The sequence below is a fragment of the Panulirus ornatus genome, chromosome 57 (assembly GCF_036320965.1).
Source record: "Panulirus ornatus isolate Po-2019 chromosome 57, ASM3632096v1, whole genome shotgun sequence".
NCBI classification, from domain to species: domain Eukaryota; kingdom Metazoa; phylum Arthropoda; class Malacostraca; order Decapoda; family Palinuridae; genus Panulirus; species Panulirus ornatus.
The window spans coordinates 28,395,129-28,414,084 of record NC_092280.1 but is presented as its reverse complement, the minus strand read 5'-3'; the positions used below and the strand labels follow the sequence as shown (position 1 = coordinate 28,414,084).

General features: G+C 37.5%; 2 protein-coding genes across 7 annotated transcripts in view; both read right to left on the bottom strand.

Moving 5' to 3' along the window:
- Positions 1-459: 459 nt before the first annotated feature.
- LOC139766357 (luciferin sulfotransferase-like) lies at positions 460-12,736 on the bottom strand. Of its 3 annotated transcripts, none has more exons than XM_071694889.1 (8): positions 12,618-12,736; positions 8,099-8,292; positions 7,210-7,306; positions 6,768-6,942; positions 5,912-6,032; positions 4,686-4,780; positions 3,327-3,515; positions 460-2,672 (listed from the first exon to the last, which is right to left on the bottom strand). In XM_071694889.1, exons 2-8 carry the CDS (start codon positions 8,187-8,189, stop codon positions 2,562-2,564), a joined length of 879 nt encoding a protein of 292 aa, XP_071550990.1. In that variant the 5' UTR covers positions 8,190-8,292; positions 12,618-12,736; the 3' UTR covers positions 460-2,561. The 3 variants fall into 3 exon arrangements, with proteins under 3 accessions (XP_071550990.1, XP_071550989.1, XP_071550991.1); XM_071694888.1 differs by lacking the exon at positions 12,618-12,736 and adding an exon at positions 10,338-10,496; XM_071694890.1 differs by lacking the exon at positions 12,618-12,736 and having other exon boundaries at positions 6,768-6,947; positions 8,099-8,257.
- The window catches only part of LOC139766352 (uncharacterized), a 27,618-nt gene continuing 21,284 nt past the window's right edge, over positions 12,623-18,956 (bottom strand). Inside the window, exons 8-10 of one of the 4 annotated variants that reach the window (XM_071694876.1) lie at positions 18,042-18,258; positions 13,340-13,445; positions 12,623-12,733 (exon numbers count right to left, since the gene is read on the bottom strand). In XM_071694876.1, coding sequence (XP_071550977.1) covers positions 13,369-13,445; positions 18,042-18,258 — 294 coding nt within the window. In that variant the 3' untranslated portion in view covers positions 12,623-12,733; positions 13,340-13,368. Of the gene's footprint in view, positions 12,734-13,339; positions 13,446-17,951; positions 18,259-18,956 lie in introns of those variants that run through there. The other 3 variants (XM_071694877.1, XM_071694879.1, XM_071694878.1) reach the window with 3 other exon arrangements.

The following is an 18,956-nucleotide window of genomic DNA, read 5'->3' as shown; positions in this document are numbered from 1 at the left end:
CAAGTTTTATAAAAGGATGACAAAAAATTATATCTGCCTTTTAAAATAATAGCATGAGTAGGTTTTACCGATAATCTGTACACCTTAACAGTATTTTTTCCTAAAATACCTGTCAGAAAATGTGTAATGTGCATCTCTGCTGATATGGCATGTTGTGGGGGCAGTGGTTCTTTTATCAGATGAAATTACTCATCTAGTGAGGAGGTTGGTAATACATCAGATGAATGAGGGTTTGCTTGTAACAATTGTAGGGGTTTATCCAAATGTAAAATCAGAAATTCAATATAATGATGTCATATGAAGGGTGTAATAAAGTACGTGTATATAGCTATAATGTTTTGGAATTGTTTCTTCTTTAGTGGAAATGTAATAAATTCTATCCACAAATTAAATAATCAGGACACTGACATACATGTCTTCAAAACATTGGTGATGCGGGAGCTTTTTAAGACAAAATAATTAGTTATTGTATCATGTAATACATACCAAAAACATGTACAATCTTAATGACTAAACCTACATATAGTAGAGTTTTTAGAATATACTTAAACCTCTCCAAATGTCTTTAAGTGTTCAAGAGAATTTTGAAATTCTTATTGTTCAGATGTAGGGTCATCTGTCATTTCAGTTTAACTTCTTGGTATATTGCTATATTCCCATAAACATTTCATATTAAATGAATGCTTTAGTGATAGATAACCAACGAATTGTGTAGAATATCTGTGTTTGGAATTCATGAATGAGGATAAAAGTATTTATTTTTTCGGATGAAAGAAGTTTCATTGGAAGAGAAATTTGAAATGGAGTTTTAGTGAGTGAATGAGTGTCTCATTTATGTGCTATTATTATATGTCTGAGAAAACAGATGCCCGATCTCACTCCAGTTGTAATTTTTATTTTTCTATTAATGGTAAAATGTTTATTATTTCTGATGTACATGAAATTATGTATCAGCCCTGACTGAATAAATTAGTTTTGGATTAATAGTCATTACTGTTTCACTATTATTCCAATTGGGCATTTTTGGAGCTGCTATGTTCGAATTTGAGAAACCACCCGAGTTAAATGCAACTTTTTAATGAATGCTGGAACCCTTTGTGAAAGGTGCATTTATATGGGTGGTATTTAGGGAAGCAGTGATGGCTTATGCAAAAGATGTTTGTGGCATGAGAAACGTGGGAGGTGGGCAGATTACAAAGGGTAGTGAGTGGTGGGATGAAGTAAGATTATTAGTGAGAGAGAAGAGAGAGGTATTTGGGCGATTTTTGCAGGGAAATAGTGCAAATGACTGGGAGATGTTTAAAAGAAAGAGGCAGGAGGTCAAGAGAAAGGTGCAAGAGGTGAAAAAGAGGGCAAATGAGAGTTGGAGTCAGAGTATCATTAAATTTTAGGGAGAATAAAAAGACGTTTTGGAAGGAGGTAAATAAAGTGCGTAAGACAAGAGAACAAATGGGAACATCTGTGAAGGTGCTAATGGGGAGGTAATAACACATAGTGGTGACATGAGAAGGAGATGGAGCAAGTATTTTGAAGGTTTGTTGAATGTGTTTGATGATAGAGTGGCAGATGTAGGGTGTTTTGGTTGAGGTGGTGTGTGGAGTGAGAGGGTCAGGGAGAATGGTTTGGTAAACAGAGAAGAGATAGTGAAAGCTTTGTAGAAGATGAAAGCCGGCAAGGCTGCAGGTTTGGATGGTATTGCAGTGGAATTTATTAAAAAAGGGGGTGACTGTGTTGTTGACTGGTTGGTGAGGATATTTAATGTATGTGTGGCTCATGGTGAAGTACCTGAGGATTGGCAGAATGCATGCATAGTGCCATTGTATAAAGGCAAAGGGGATAAAGGTGAGTGTGGTTTCAGAAGTGGTAGAGGATGTGTGGATCAGGTGCTTGCTTTGAAGAATGTATATGAGAAATACTTAGAAAACAAATATGTGATCAATCACTTCATCCAAAGTAAATTCATGTGATATGCGAGTCAAACATACGTTCTGAAAGTTACTTTTCCACATATCAAATTATCATATAACACCAATTAGTGCCATTACAGTTTACCCTGGGCTTAGTACTGGGAAAATAGACGAGATTATAAATACTGTCATTATGAAAACTAAGAATATGTGTCAGTTTTAAATAACGGAAGTGATGATAAAGAATTCTTGTTTATTTTAAGCAGCTTCAAATTCCACAATTGGAAGAAAAATGATACCTACACAGTAAAAACTTAGACAGGAAAAACAAGACAGCCGTTCTTGTGAGTGCCTGTCAGCAATCCATTACAATTAAAACACATATTGAAAGTTTTCTATAATAATCAACATGACCATCTATAATACAAGTGTGGAAACAGGAAAATTTTCCAATACCCTTTGTACAAATGATGCGGGATGAGTCTTGGGGTGTACTACTGATGTGGTCCCATAGGTTTGACAAGGGAGGTGGGTGTGTAACAAGAGTTACTTACATAGGTGCCACCAAGCTGAACAGTTTAATATATATATGCTGAAAACCACGAGGAAAATGAATTATGTTCCCAAGTGTACTTTCGTGTAATGATAGGGACATCATTCATAATCCTGGTAGTAGGGGAAGTCTGATCCTTCCAGGCATTTCATTGTCCACTCCTTGAAGGCCTTCTGCTGCTTTTCCGTCAAGTAGTTTTTCCAGTCTCCCACCTGTAGAAAGACACAAGTCCTAATTTTCCTTTCCACGTATATTAAGAAAAAAAAAAAAATGCCACAATACTAGTTTAATGCACATTATCCAAGAACTCGGCAGTTTTGACCAAGAATACCAAAGAAATTATGACAGATTAGAAGAAACTTCTTAAATTCATCTTTAACAGTTTCCATCCTACATTAACTTAAACCCAGCTAACTATTCTGTTTTCCTCTACTTTTTTTTTGCTACCGAGTGCTAGCAAGTCATCTTTTTTTTTTTTTTTTACTATGTGCTAAATCATGTTTTCTGCTTTATTCATTAAATGTTTCCTTCAGCAATTCTTTTTAATTAGGATGGTGTATGCAAATCCCGAACGTTAAACGGGCGAGATGTCACCTTCAGGGAGGCTGTAACCATCGTCTGAGTACAGAAAAGTGCACAGCATTGCTGAGTAACATTTCGCCCCGAAGGACCCCACCTTGAAACCACAAGAATTCCATCAATGGGGGTCCAAGGGTTGATTAATAAGTTATAATAACTATTTTTTTTTTTTTTTTTGCTAAAGCTAGACTATACAACTGAAACAAATAATTGATTCTCCTCATTCTTCCCTAGGCTATACAACTGAAACAAATGATTGATCATGTCTTCCCAAGTTCATTCGTTACCTTTCCTTTCCTCATGAACTTTATATCCTTGGATCGCTCGTTCTCTGCCGATAAAAGGTCCTCATTGTTGACGGCTTTGTTCTTGCTCATGCTGCCGAAGGAACAGTGGTCGGCTATCCGCATCACTTGCTCCTCATTCACAGTCTTCTCCAGGAATGAAGCAACTCTTCGAACCACGCTAGGAAGGTCCTGTCCCCAGTCAAAGAATACAGCAAAAAAAGAAAGATAATCATACTTGTATTCTGGATATTGTATTATGTTCTCCCACTTAAAATCCTGTTTTCTACTCTCAGGCTGAAGCAAATAGAGCTAAGTGAAGTCTGATATGAAACTAAGTAAGGCTCACCACGATAGAAGCAATGTACATCAAACACCTCGAAAATCTCAAGTTATTGCAAATTTGGAAAAGGACGAAGCTAAATTATATATATATAATTTATGTTTGAAGGAATAGTGGTTCCAACAATGTTGTATGGTTGCGAGGCGTGGGCTATGGATAGAGTTGTGCGCAGGAGGATGGATGTGCTGGAAATGAGATGTTTGAGGACAATGTGTGGTGTGAGGTGGTTTGATCGAGTGAGTAACGTAAGGGTAAGAGAGATGTGTGGAAATAAAAAGAGCGTGGTTGAGAGAGCAGAAGAGGGTGTTTTGAAGTGGTTTGGGCACATGGAGAGGATGAGTGAGGAAAGATTAACCAAGAGGATATATGTGTCGGAGGTGGAGGGAACAAGGAGAAGAGGGAGACCAAATTGGAGGTGGAAAGATGGAGTGAAAAAGATTTTGTGTGATCGGGGCCTGAGCATGCAGGAGGGTGAAAGGAGGGCAAGGAATAGAGTGAATTGGAGCGATGTGGTATACCGGGGTTGACGTGCTGTCAGTGGATTGAAGCAAGGGCATGTGAAGCGTCTGGGGTAAACCATGGAAAGCTGTGTAGGTATGTATATTTGCGTGTGTGGACATATGTATATACATGTGTATGGGGGGGGGGGTTGGGCCATTTCTTTCGTCTGTTTCCTTGCGCTACCTCGCAAACGCGGGAGACAGCGACAAAGTATAATAAAAAAAAATAAAAAAAAAAATATATATATATATATATATATATATATATATATATATATATATATATATATATATATATAACGACCATGAGTGTCACTTCATTACAAAATCTACCATGGGAGCATCAGTTAGGTAAAATAAATGGCATTCCTTGGTTTGAATTTTCAATACATAAGATCTATCAGAACACGAAATAGGATCATGATTTCACAACGCTGCTACTAAAGACAGACCAGACTCAAGCAAAAAGAAACTGTCAACTAAAAACCAAAAAACAAAGGAGAAAACATCTCGTCCTACCTCTTTCATCTCCTCGAAGCGTATAAAGAGAATGTGGTCCTCATCTCTTGCACGCCAGAAGTCCAGCGTATGCGTCCAGAATGGAGACCACAGAACTTGGGGAAACTCAAATAGGTTAGAAACTTTATACAGAAATTATACAGAAATAAGAAGACTCTCCTCCACCTGCGGTCACCTATCATTACACAGCACGAAAGACTGGTTATATCATCCGAAGACAATTCCTGCTGAAATACATTAAGATAGGAAACAATTCCTGTTAAAATGCTATTGATATTGAAAGAGCCCATGATATAATTTGCCAAACTGGGTTCCTAATGAAACTACATGCTTTTGGTTTGACGTAATTTACTAACTATTATCCAAGACTTATTAGATAGAAATTTTGCCGTCAAACTTACGTACGAAAACGTCGTATCCGCCACTTTTGTGCAGGAAAATTGAGTGCCGCAAGGAAGTGTGCTAAGCCCAACTGTTTTTATGATCATGTTCAGTGATATTCTGACACCAGCATCTGTCCCCAGAAACCTTAAATACTGTTTGTCGACGACTGTGCTGTATGGCACTCAATAAAAAAAATGTACATCTGCCTTGCACGATTCTTTCCCCAGCAATGTAAAGACTACAATTCTAACTATACAAAACCTATTTATCTGATGCCCCAAGTAAAACACAAGCTGGAAAAACTAACAGAATTTTGTGCCAAAAACTGATATCATATACATGTGTCAGGTAACCCCTCTTTCTTTGGGATAGATTTCACTCGAAACTATTCCGTAGTGTATTTCCGGGCTAAAATCAGGCCATCAAAGATTACAAGTTCCCCATAGATATTCACTTTCGGTTTTCTCTTATTCTTAACGTTTTCTTTAACATTTTTTCGTAAGAGTAACTATGCATCCATATCATATTTCCGAAATAATCGCAAACGGCAAGAGCGTTACAGCAAAACTAACATCATAAATTCTCCAGCAAATGTTTGAAACATTAGTTTTGGCTTTTGAAAGTTTTAAGAGCATATATAATGGGTAAAGAGAAGATCTTTAAGCGACTAGTACATGAGTGGGGCGAGGAAAAGATTAGCAAGCCATTAACTTAGATTACCAGTCCACTGAGTGGGGCGGAATACAGCAATATTACATCATAAGAATCGCAAATTTATAAATTACAGATGCTATATGTATAAAAAATATCTTAACGCAAGCTCGAGACAAGGCAGTACTCACGCATGTCCCCCAAGAACAGCTCCACAAAATCTGACAGTTCGCCTCTGTAGCCGTCCAGCTTGACGGAGTGAAAGTAGTACGAAATGCACACATCGCGTGGGTCACGACACACATACACCACCTGCAGAGATGACCAGAACCTCACTCACACTTCGTCAATCGTCACTATACGACGACGACCTTTGAGCAAGATCGTAAAACCTTTGGATACAATTATCTGGTCTTTGACCTGAACGTTAGAGCCAATCAAGAAATTTTTTTCATCCATAAGGCAAAGTTGACTGTACAACAGTTAAGCTGAGAGGGAGATAATTATGTTCCAGTCTATATTCATGGCGTGCTTCCAATGCATTACATAGTATTTAAAAGAGAGTGAATTCATTAACGAAAAATAAGCTCTAACACAAAGTACTGTATAGATTTATGCCAATACAGTACACTGTTAATCTAGATTACTGATGTATATCAGTTTGCATTAAAACTTTTGTTTACCTTTGATATAAATATCAACACAGTTACAAATGAATTTAGGCTAACATATTCTGCACATTGTATTACCAGACATTATCACCTACTTATAGTCTCAAAGCAAAATATATCAAAGAACTTAATTTACATATCTAACATAGAGGCATCTAGCAGTTGGATGTCAAGTATGTAAATATATGCAACATATATTTAAGGAATATTGTACGGTTATGTTGGTTTAATAACCACCAATTCTAAATATCCCTTAGCTTTAATAAATAACATTTATACAAAATCTTTATTTTTACCTAAATTTTGCAATTTGAGACTCTTGACATTGTGTATTTAAGGCAAAAAGTGATAAGACTATTACTGTGAAGTGACTAACCTTCGGTTTGACCTCCCAGAGCATCTTCGGCAGGAGGGGCTTTTGCAGGTGGGACTTGATGGTCCTTGGGGAGGGCATGGCAGCAATGATCTTCCATGTGTTACCCGGGATAACAGGATCGTCAGGCTCCTGACCCAGGCCGATCTCCATGTCCTTCGCCACTAGCGCATCCCACCTGCTCTATCCCAGTTATGATTTGAGAAGTAGAAACAAAAATTGCGGATACAGGATGTCTGGAAAATTACTTTTAGAGGCTCAAGAAGGAGCAACACATCGAGAACATATTTAGATTTTTTTTTTTGTATCCACTAAACAGTATGTATCTAAACACCAACACACCAGTAAACTATAACATTAAACTGCTGAATAACTACAGCTAGATGTGTCCACTTAGAGGAACACAAGAAGGCAGTGCGAGCGCAGGAACTGACGAAAGACTCACTCGAAAAACGGGAATCGTCTCATGAGAACCTGAGAGCCAGCCGGATGATCGAAGCCTCGAACCAGACACCAAACCACCTCCTGCATCCAAGTCGTACCTGTTGAAGGATATGTTTACCTCAGCCGATTTCCCATAATTAGGCACTACAAGCCACTTCCCCTGACTAGGTGATACAAGGATAAGGAAACTCCATATCCTGAAAAATTATCACTAATGAAAATCATTACTAATACCAAGGTTATTAGTCTAATTATTATCAATATTTAGGTGAGAAACGCAAGCAGGTATAAAACTTATCATTATCTTCGGAAGGCCTTTTCACTAAAGTACATCTCTACACCCTTACTCTCATTCTCATCCCCACTAAACCCTCATCACAACACCCATACAATCACTGCAAACACATTTCCATTAAATTCATACTCGGTACACCATCATCTTCACTGCCCCCTTATCTTCACTGAATCCCCATCTTTACTACTTCCTATCTTCAACACTGCCTCATCTTCACCATACTCCTATCTTCATCAAGGTAGGTTCAACCTAATCAGAGATTCAGGCATCATTTTTATTCACAAGACCCTTCCACGGGATATGGTTCTCTTCACTGCACTGGTAGGGCCCTACCTATGCGTGTTAATAAACAGATAAATAAAGAACAGTTTATTAGATTTTGGCAGCTATTCAGCTGAAAATACACAGCTGATGTTTAGTAATTATTACAGAAATGGGATGTCATAATAGTAAAAGGTTAAACTAATCATAAAGCTAAGTTTTTCCACGCTCTGGGTAAGTACACGAGTGAAGTACATATACATAGTGAGAGTGACATATATACAGGAAGGATAACAGAGTGCTTAGGAGTCATAAAGACCCATAGTTACAATACCTGACTTTGGGTAGGTAATGACCCATACATCGTCCTGTTTCACGGGGAATTTCGCGAATTTCTCTTGGTGTTCTGTGTAGTAGGTGGGCATCACCAGATTACCCGGGTTGATCTGTAGGAAGTCCTTGTAGAATCCACGTAACTCCTTGCGTAATTTCTCTCCTAAGTGACCATCCACAAGTTTCCATGAATATCTGTACAGAAAAAAAAGTATTGGATGATTAGTAAGAAGTTCTTGAGAGCAGAATGAGAAAGAGTATTGGAATTTTCTGTTTTCGAGATGAAACGAGGACAATACTCATTAAAAATGACCAAATCGTTTCACATAATTGTAACTTTATTTGTCAATGCACTATGTGTTGAATTACTAGTCTAACTACGCAACGGAATTAGCTTTGGATCTTACGGTTTGCAATGGTATTATTCTTGGTAGGAAATAGAGTGCAAGTTGCGTAGCGTGATTCGAAACATTTAAATTTTAGCCCGTCGATAATAAAGCGACCATAAAGAAGGGGGTAAATGTGGGGTTCATTAACGTAAACGATTCATACGCATAACAAAAAAAAATAGGCCACTAGATTATGGTTAGACACGGGGTGGCCTTCACTTGTTATTCAGCCTTGGCTTACGTTACACACGTGGTGCCCTGTGCCTGTCATTGTACACTGCATATATTCACCCCACTTATTATTCATCCGGCACACAGGAGAAAGGGCCTGTCATTGTCAAGAGTCCTTACCAAGCCCTGGCTAAGTGATTCTTACCTCGTATACACACTTGAATATGGGCCACATACAAAGCGAATGTATATGATCTTAGAATCATCTTTAAAATAAATGTTAGAATTTCTTTTACGGTTGTTGGCTGTCGTCGCTAAGCGTTAACGGCCTTGGTGACCCCCCCCCCCCCCCAAGCAGTCGATAGGCCTAAGGCAGAAACGGCGGATAAACTAATCAATAATCACATTACATAATCATTGAAATTTTTGTTTTAAGGCCTTCAACCTTGGCATGATAGCCAATAAGCATCAAACTATACATCACTAAGGCTGTGTATTGAAATCATTAATATATATATATATATATATATATATATATATATATATATATATATATATATATATATACACACACACACACACACACACACACACACACACACACACACGAATAAAGTGCATATGAACGCGCACCTTCAAAGAACATACAAACCTCCAACAGCCATGATCGAACCCGGGTTCGATCATGGCTGTTGGAGGTTTGTATGATTATATATATATATATATATATATATATATATATATATATATATATATATATATATATATATATATATGCTTTAATGGTTAAACCAAAGTGGAAGCTATGGTCTGGTGGGAGACTATGGTGGAGTGAAAGGCAACGGTACGGTGAATCTACGGCGTGGTGGGAGGCCAGGGTATGGTATGGTTGGGAAGAAAAGTATAAGATACCCCAAGGAAATATTCTAGAACCCTTCTTTTCTCCTTCACATTTTACCAACACAAAACATACTAATATCTTAACCTAACATACTCTCTACTGACGACACATCACACATGGATTCCATAGTACTTTGTTACATAATTTGCCAATTTCAAACGACGCACAATTGGGTAGGAGATAACGCGGCTGGGTACTGGCGAATCTGTACTCTCTCAAGTGGCACAAGGTCAGCATACTCACACCAAACACTCTAATTGTATAAGCACGCATATTCATATACATTCATTGGTAGGAAAATATCAGACCTTACACCACCGGGGACAAATACACACCATAAGAGATTTAAATTCTTTGACATTATCCTGTATCAATTTCGCTGCTTGTGCGAGAAGGCTGTTACTCTAGAAGCATGAAGTCAAAGCAGCAAAAATTTGTTAAAAAAGTTCCTTAACATTCCAAATATATTCAAGTATCTTATTACGTTATGTACTCTTTCTTATGCTTTGATTATTTGCCGCAAATAAAAGTATACTTGCTAGTTATAATGTACACGTAGGTTTTGCATTATATTGCTTACTGTTTTCATGTCAAATAGAAGTTTTGCGACTTTCAAACATTTGGGGATACTGTGCATGAGCTCATCCTCTAAATTTACATCACAGTAAACAAGTGATAACATTCTTGATACTCAACTTTAGCAAGACAGTATCTCCAAGCTCTGACATTACGCAGTTGTTACCTCTATATATTTCACACAAAGGCAAACATATCTTTACCCTTCCATGACGTCTCTCGATTTTACAAAACTGGATCACTGGATCAAATCTATAGACACTATACCACCTCACAACACTGACTCTCCTGCAGACTGCGAACAGAGGGAACACGGACCCTCAAACAAGGATGTCGTCTGGCAGCGGGGTTTGTGAGTCAGCTTTCCCTCGCCTGAGAATCATCCCACAACGTAGATATGAAGGCGATAAGATTAGGCAATTCTCTTCAAGATAGACTAACCCAGATACAAAACATTCGTCACAGTCCAAGTACATAAGTATTCAATAGTTAATTGCAAAAATACCATGGACATTAAAGGTACTTTTGTGTATTAGAATTTAAAGTCTAAACTAAGAATGGGTCAGTTAGCATATGAATAATCAAATACAGGTAAATCATGAGTGAATTCAATTAATTAAAGTCGACGTGGCTGTGTACAAAACAAACTACTTCATCACGAAGCTAACACACTTCAATGGCAGTTTTACTAGATATTGTTTCAAACAAGGTTTAAAATATTCTAAAGATAAATTTACTGTTGATTATGTTTACAGTAGTACTAAACTTATGGGGCCCCATCACTAACAATTATACAACTTTTTAAACATGCACTAAACAAAATCTGGTAAATACTTGTACTAGGTAAATCAATTATGAGTTTCATGTACGGTAACAGTCGTCCATTTGTTTGCTGCCCAACGAAAGAGAATATGCCACATTTCACATGTATACAATGCACACATGGTAGGTTCACATTTCTACTTTAGTATTTTTCTGTATGGAAGCTATGCAGTAATTAAAAGAACTTTAGAAGAGAATAAACTGAAGATCTAACAGTGATATGATCTTAATAGTGAAATTTGTACTGAAGCTTGTACTATTATGGCAATTTCTAATATTCACAAACTAAAAAAAACTCATACGACTGAAAGAACAATCATACATCTGTTTTAGCAGCGTGGTTTACTAAATGACCAATGCATACCCAATAAGTCATTTATCTATGCAAGTGAATGATAAACGACTACATATTTTCCATGTCAAACATTTTCCCTATATTAAAACTATGTACAGCACTTACAAATTATATCTGTCCTCAAAAGGAACGCAAAGTTAAGCATGAATTGACGTGCATACTACATTTCATGCTACTGCATGCATACATGCCACTAATCCACGATATGAGATCTGAAAAACTACGAGGACCGAGCAGTTATGCAGATGCACTGACAGACACTGCAGAGTCTTCAATATTTCCCACCTGGAAATAATGGAGGAGGTTTTTGGAAATTTCGCGAGTAGAACTCGTCGGAGAGGAACTTAGCTGTATTAAGGAGTTCAATGATTTTGTGTATTTCGTGTGTAAATATTTGGTCACATGTAACAAAACTATTTCTATTTCAATTCTTTATGTCAAAGACAGCCATTATCGTTCCCATGATAAACCATTTACCGACATTTAAACTATGTACCCATAGCACTCCATTCAATCACTAAGAAGTAAACCATTTCATATGATAATCGCTTCGAAGGAGTAGTTCGACTCGTTCCAGGTAAAGCGTTTGCCCACAAGGTTATAAATTACCAAGAGTGAAGTCACAAGCTGAAGTTGCACGTTAAATGGAAAATACCTACGACTTTTGATAGTTCTGAATAACTATCTCATTTCCTTCACCTTTTCTACAGTAAACGAGAGTTCAATAGTTTAATAGGTATTTGTTCAAATTGTCCGGAAATCAGTCTTTCAAGTAGGGTGATCGGAAACGAACTCTATATTCAGTAAGGGAACCAACCAATGAATTGCAAAAAAGCGAGGACGAACTCCCTACGGAAATTCAAAAGCTCTACCAATGAAGCAAAGAAATCCGTTCGCCTAAGGTAGCATAGCAACACATCCCAGTGGGAGTTTCCAATATATCTGCCGGTCTATTCTGAGAAGGAAGTAAACAAGATAATTCGTTAGTTTCTATGACTCTATATTATACATGGATCGTCATGCACAGACATGAATCCTATGACAATTTGACGGCAACACCAACATAAGAAAAACAATTGGAGTAACCAGCCTTATTTTCATCAAAAGACATTAAAGTGGATCTAACAACTTTCCCTATGGTAGTTGGTGTCAATGCCACTACGGCAAATACAGCGATACACTACCCTGAAAGATACGGTATATACATGAAATTAAAGAAAGAGCAATTCACCTGAAATTATACCTCAAGGAAAGGCAACACTTTCTACGTCCGACAACTCCGAATTCCAATGCGCGTATGACTTACCACTTCTTGTCCCCTGAGGTTGATATTCTGTTGGCGCTCATGTTCTCTTGCTATGTTTGCTTCTCGTCTCCTGGGGTGGAAGCTGTTGTCGTTCGCCTTTCCGCATACTTCCCGCTCTGGCGACAAGTTTGGACTCGGACAACGAGTCACACAACCACCGATAATGTAATTTCAAGAAAAATAATTGCCTAAGGTTACATACATGACTCGTTATCCGTTCATATCATCCCCTTAAACAAATCGATCAGAAAGCAGTATACAAGACGCAACATTCATGCATCTCGTGCTCTGCGGGGTTTAAACTGTTTTCTCAGAAAACCTTAAAGAAAATTGGTCAGCTTGGCAACATACTCTCGGGACGCCAATATAGGCAGTTGTTGAGAAGGGAAAAGCCTGACTCAGCATGTGTGTATGTGTAGAGGATTTTACAGAGTCATGTGTAGCCTTATCTAGTGAGGCAGCTGGAATATAATAATGATCCATGCTATTATTTTTATCATGCCACTTCCGTTTACCTCGTCAGATTATTTATGCCATGTACGTGACATCAATACACATCAATGTATCCTACTGAATGAATGCAACGAGATAGTCTAGACTAAACTTTAACACAATATCAGCAAATACGAGGAACTGCTAATCATAAGCATTTACTCCTCAAATGTAGAAGAGAAAGACTAGACAGAAAAATGCAGAGAACATAAAGATGAGCAAATACAAACTTTACTTGTTACCAAGAGAGGGATTTTTCTTAGCCTTCAAGTAGATGATCCGCGTGTGGCCGAGTTTGTCCCTCCACTTCTGTCTTACGAAAGTCTCCCCTTGCCTCTGTAAATAAAGGAAATGGTCTTATATACTCTTGCAAATATCTGTTTAATCTCTGACATTGCTTTTAATCTTAGTACGCAACGGAAAGTATGCATACTGGAGGGTAACCATATATTGAACTGGAAATAGAAACATGTATGGGAACAAGTCTGGATGATTGTTGGTCACAGGCAATAAATCATATATATATATATATATATATATATATATATATATATATATATATATATATATGACAAATATTGATCTTAGCACACCTTGTTGGGAGAAGGAAGGTACCCATTCACCATCAACAGTGGCATCCTAAACCATGAATCTTCTTGTCTCTAAGAACAACAGTTCCCAAAGTTTGGGTAAAATTTTACAAGACTGACGCGAGTTTTCTCAACACAATTTTACGAAACTGGTACCATATGATTCCGTATACTGTAGAGTTGACATCGACATATTCAAACTGCAGCACAAACTCCTATGTAAATTTTCTGGAAGTTGCACAAGGCTTTGAAGTAGACAAACTATGGGGTAGGCAAAATGAACTACTAGTGGAAATAATTCATTCTTAACACTATCTAAACCTAGCAACAGCAGACAATGTCCTCAAAATTGACGGTCCTACGACTGGCTGACAGACAAGATTCACCTACCGCTTGGGATTCTATAGAGCTTTATTCGGTTCGTATGAATATATAAAACCCGAAATTAGCAGTTATACAAAAAAAACTTATTTATAGGGTAAGAAATGCTCATTTTTCATGTATTCCAATGAATGCCTTGATGCATCGTAACGTCTGAATACAACTGAATCAAAGTTTTACGATTATGTATCGAGAGTTTCAAATATCTATATAGATTTAAGACTATTATGAGATCTATCCCACAGAGTTAGATTCCTCTATCTCTGTATATATCTGAACTCACCGTTTACCTTCCCAACCAAACGAATCACAGGATCTCTTGAGTAAAGTTTTGATAACGAATCATTACTCATTACAGGACCCACAAAATGCGATTTGAAGTAGTCTATCTAGTATCTTAAAAAACCCATTTTTCCCTTTCCCTCATGATCTGCCGATTAACTATTCATTTGATATTGAAAGATTGGTTTTGATAAGAAACAGGAAAATCCCACGCTCTCATATCACAAATTGCTGTGGCAACAACGACTCCATAAGAGTAGAACTCTCTACACTCCTATAAAACAGTCTTCCTTGTAAGATTGTAAATTATTTTAGTCCTGGGCCTGTGTAAAACTTAGATTGGTTTAGGTTTTCGTAAAATTTCTACACTAAACCTGCACAAAATTCGTCCTGCTCTAGACTATTCAGACCCTACCTTAACAAAAGCAGAATGGTCTTCACGAGTAACTTCAACCTAGACAAAGTTATTATCTTCGGCTTCGTTATGTCCTTCACAGTGCCCCGAGATAAGTATGACGGTCATTAATCACTATGACTTAGCATTAGACCAATCGTTATGGTAATCACGAACTGACGAACTAATATCTGTCGTACTGTTATTGTTTGAATCATGCAATGATTCACTCACATATTATTCCTTAAACTCTTAAAACTATGTAAATATCCCACAAACATGAATGACACTTCACACATTGCATTACAGTAACGATTGTTGGCTCTACTGTACGAAAAGTGTTCAACAAACCTGTTTTGTGAGTAAGAATCAAAGGACTGAACACACATTCACAATCCCCTACATATATCAGGAAATAAGACGAGACAACTGCAGTTTCCAATTAGAACGAGTCTTATTGCTGTCCATAGTTTTAGGCGCCCACATTCATCAAACCGCCAATTTCAGCACGACTGTCAAGTCTGACATAACACTTCACGGGAAAGTCTAGGAAAAGCTTACAGGAAAGCCTCCAATTTAGGTTCATCACAGTTATGTGCTACGCATAATGCCAAATGGTCTGTCCACACCGTATATCCTATGATCCTCGATTGCTTAAACACACACAAAGAAATATCAGCGACACTACACCAACTTACTGCAGCAAGATCCAGTGCAAACTGAATCACACGGTACAGTTGTAGGTTCCAGGTTCACCTTTACAAGTTCAGGTTGGAAGTCTCGTGAAGCGTTCTTAGCACACTGAATCACCCACACGTTGAAGTAATAGGAAATATTCGAAGCTTTTTCCTCTTTCGAGTAGATTAGTAAATGCAAAATCTTTATAGGTTCTATCTGATATTAATGATTAAGGAGATATATATCCTAATGCTTCCGTCAGGTAAGAAAAGACAGTCGATGTGCTTCAGCAGTTCATTCACAATTCAAGGGTGGGTTGAACGACGTAAAGCAACTGGGAATTTTACATTGTTGCAACAAACAAATCATAAGAACGATTTAACAACCGATAAAAAAAAAAGACAGTCGAGAAACTTAATCTATTTAGTAACAGAACCCTCGTAATATAACGAAAATCGTCAATACAAATATATGAAACGTTAATGGATAAGCGAAGTTTCGATACTGCTTCGAGCTTGTGTGTGTGTGTCGGGTTAGTAGGTGTATTCGCTAGTCTTTGGTAGTAACAATGTCTGGTATTTGCATTTTACATTTGCTATCATAATATTGTTAGAATATGAAAGTAATATTGACATAGACTAACAACAACTTTACTGGGAAATTGTTAGTTTTTTTTCTGAGGTATTGTCAAGATCATCACGAAAGAAAATGAAAAGACTGAAAGGAAACGAAGTTTTCTTAAACTTTACTGTGACCCCTCCTGTAAACCACACATGCAGTCATTAGGGACTAATAGATATCTTTTGACTTTCTTTTGTCATGTCTTATCCTGTTAGATGATATTGTAATTGGGTGAATTAAATGTAACTGCTTGCAATATATCATATCTCTGTCATCACGAACCGAAGGATTTGGATTAGAAAAATCATGTCAAACTTTCTCGTATATTTGACATCCATGGCATTCTGAACCTCTCGTGTTTATAATTGATTCTTATGAGTGGTACTATACTAAGAAATACTAATAGTCTGAAGCATTAGATAACCCATTTATTATCTTAAGTAGGTTGTAGTTATCATTGTTTTACAACTGCTCCCCTTAAAAGTAGATCGTTTTCTCTTATCAATTAGCAGTTTTTTCCGTAATACTGGGCCTCACTACTGCAAACTTCCTTGGTTACTAAGATCTTGATTTACACATTTGAATCATAACAGATGTTGGTTATTTTGCTATCTTGTGTTTATAATAAGCTTTGTAAAGGTTGATTGACAAAGATTCTTAAAAGGTTTTTGAAGATAGTTCTTAAGCGGCATTTTCTTTGTTGGTTGGTTTCGGCTAAAGACTACCACGGTCAATAAGGCCGTCAACAAGTCACATCCACCATCAGGGGTTAACGATAATTGCAACGGCAGTAATATATATATATATATATATATATATATATATATATATATATATATATATATATATATTTCAAATATTCATTGTCTTTATCAATCAAAAAGTACTAAACACTTGCAATGGTGCACATAGCGTCAAACCGAATGTCATTTTTGTTCTGCTTCTTGAATGTATTCGTTGCTTCAATTTGTATGTTACTACATCGGCGAGAGTTATAAATGTACATCATCCACATCCTGTAAATGCCATCAATGATTAACATACATTCACGCATAAAGGATTTTGCGAAGGACTTGCTTTAGCGAGGGTAAAGTTATCTTATTTATCTCCTCTTCTACAAGACGAAGAATAATACATGTGTTTCCATCTTACATGTGAACTTTGTAGAGTTATCAGTGTAATCAAAGATTCTGGTGAGGTGAAGAAAAGTCATTTGGTTTTATGTTTATCATAAGTTATGTTTACAGTAGGATAATATCTGCTATTTCTACTTTGTCATATACACATTGAGCTTGATATGTTTGAGCTTATTAACGATAAAGCCTTCGCGAACGCTTCTCAGAAGCAAAGATTTTAGCATTTAGCTTTCAAATATCCGGTATAGTAGAGCTTTTATCATCTGTCATGTATGGAAATACTTTGCTTAAACTACAAGTCTAAAAAGATGGTGAAGTATCACAGTTTAACCGAATATGTGGTTCACATGCATTCTGAACGAGGCTTCGAAGAAGAGTGAAGCGAACCTGGACCCATATTGCGTTAGTAGGAAAAAGTTTTTGTTTGGTCGACATTTATCAATCAAAAGGTAAACAACGATGACAGAGCAGCCAAGAACTGGAACCAAATTTCTCAAATGTGTGTCATCAGCAGTTTGCCGTTAGTTCTACAAACACTTCAACAACAACTAATATATAACACGACTTTTAAGAGTGAGAAAGTTTCAAAGAATGATTGATGATATGGAACAAAAAAATAGTCCCAGCTCGACCATTTAAAATGTCCTGTTGCTGACTTGGCTGAGCCAAATGAGAAATGAAATAAGAGACTTAAGATATTATAAAATGAAGCTCATGTTTCCTCACTTATAACTTTGAGTCATATGATACTCATAAATCTGTTCATAATACTATTCGATCGTGAACATGTTATAAGTAAATACATCTTTTATGGAGTCTGTTGGGGAATATCAGCTCCTGTAGAGGGCACCTTTCTTCGCATCGGGTTCCAATAACATAGCCACGACGTGGGACTCATCTGCCTCGATTAGGGTGTTGTCCTTCAACCACTGCTGTACTCGGTCATGGGTTCTCCTCCACTCGAGCCACTCGGACTCCTCCTTGGCGGGTTCCTCGCCCTCTGGAGGCAGCGGAACCTCTGAGCCGAGGCTCTTCCGCCGGAGTTTTCCAACGCGAACGACCCGGACCTGAAAGATAAAACATCGAAGTCATTACCAAAGTGGAACGTAAACATACGACGGTACCGGCGAGCTAGCGACACTGTTTACATAAACATAGGGACGAACGCCACGCATCTCGACGCCAATACGTTGCATAATTTCTTTGCGAAATTTCAGTATGCGTAAATGTTCACAAAACTGAGGTATACCTCAATTAAGGTATCAATATCATGTGTAAGTTTATTGATTGATCATCTGAGCTTTTGGGCCTATGTACCACCAGCGACCATTTCGCTACGTAAGTCTTAGAACAAACCAATGGAAAGGTTGATGCTCACTGGGGAAAGTTTGATGCTCACTGGTTCGTTCGTTGTTTGGGCTTTAGGCATATCAACTGCCAGGGTTATTCAGGGCGTCCTAGATTCGCGAAATCTAGGACATCTCTTTCACGTGTTCAAGATCATTTTAGGATCACAAACACTGTATGTGTAGCCTTGTGTAGTGCTTACTCAAGATGGATTGAAAAGGGTGACGAAAAGAAGAGCTAGGAGAACAGAAGGGAATATGAAAAACTTAAGAAGGATAGAAAAAAAACGATATATAGACGGCCTTGTCGGCTGTGGACGTAGATAATCATATAATGGAGTTAATTTCAGGGAAGCCATAATTTGTTTTTGTGGTTGGGCCTTAGGCCTATCAACTGCCAGGGGCATTAAGGTTGTCAA

Bases quoted from the DNA above. Each gene is read 5' to 3' on its own strand.
- LOC139766357 (XM_071694888.1), bottom strand. The intron at 6,943-7,209 runs GTGAGTCTTTCG...GGGATAGAGCAG, and splicing joins AGACGATTCCCGTTTTTCGA to GTGGGATGCGCTAGTGGCGA. The intron at 4,781-5,911 runs GTGAGTACTGCC...AGTTTCCCCAAG, and splicing joins GCTGTTCTTGGGGGACATGC to TTCTGTGGTCTCCATTCTGG.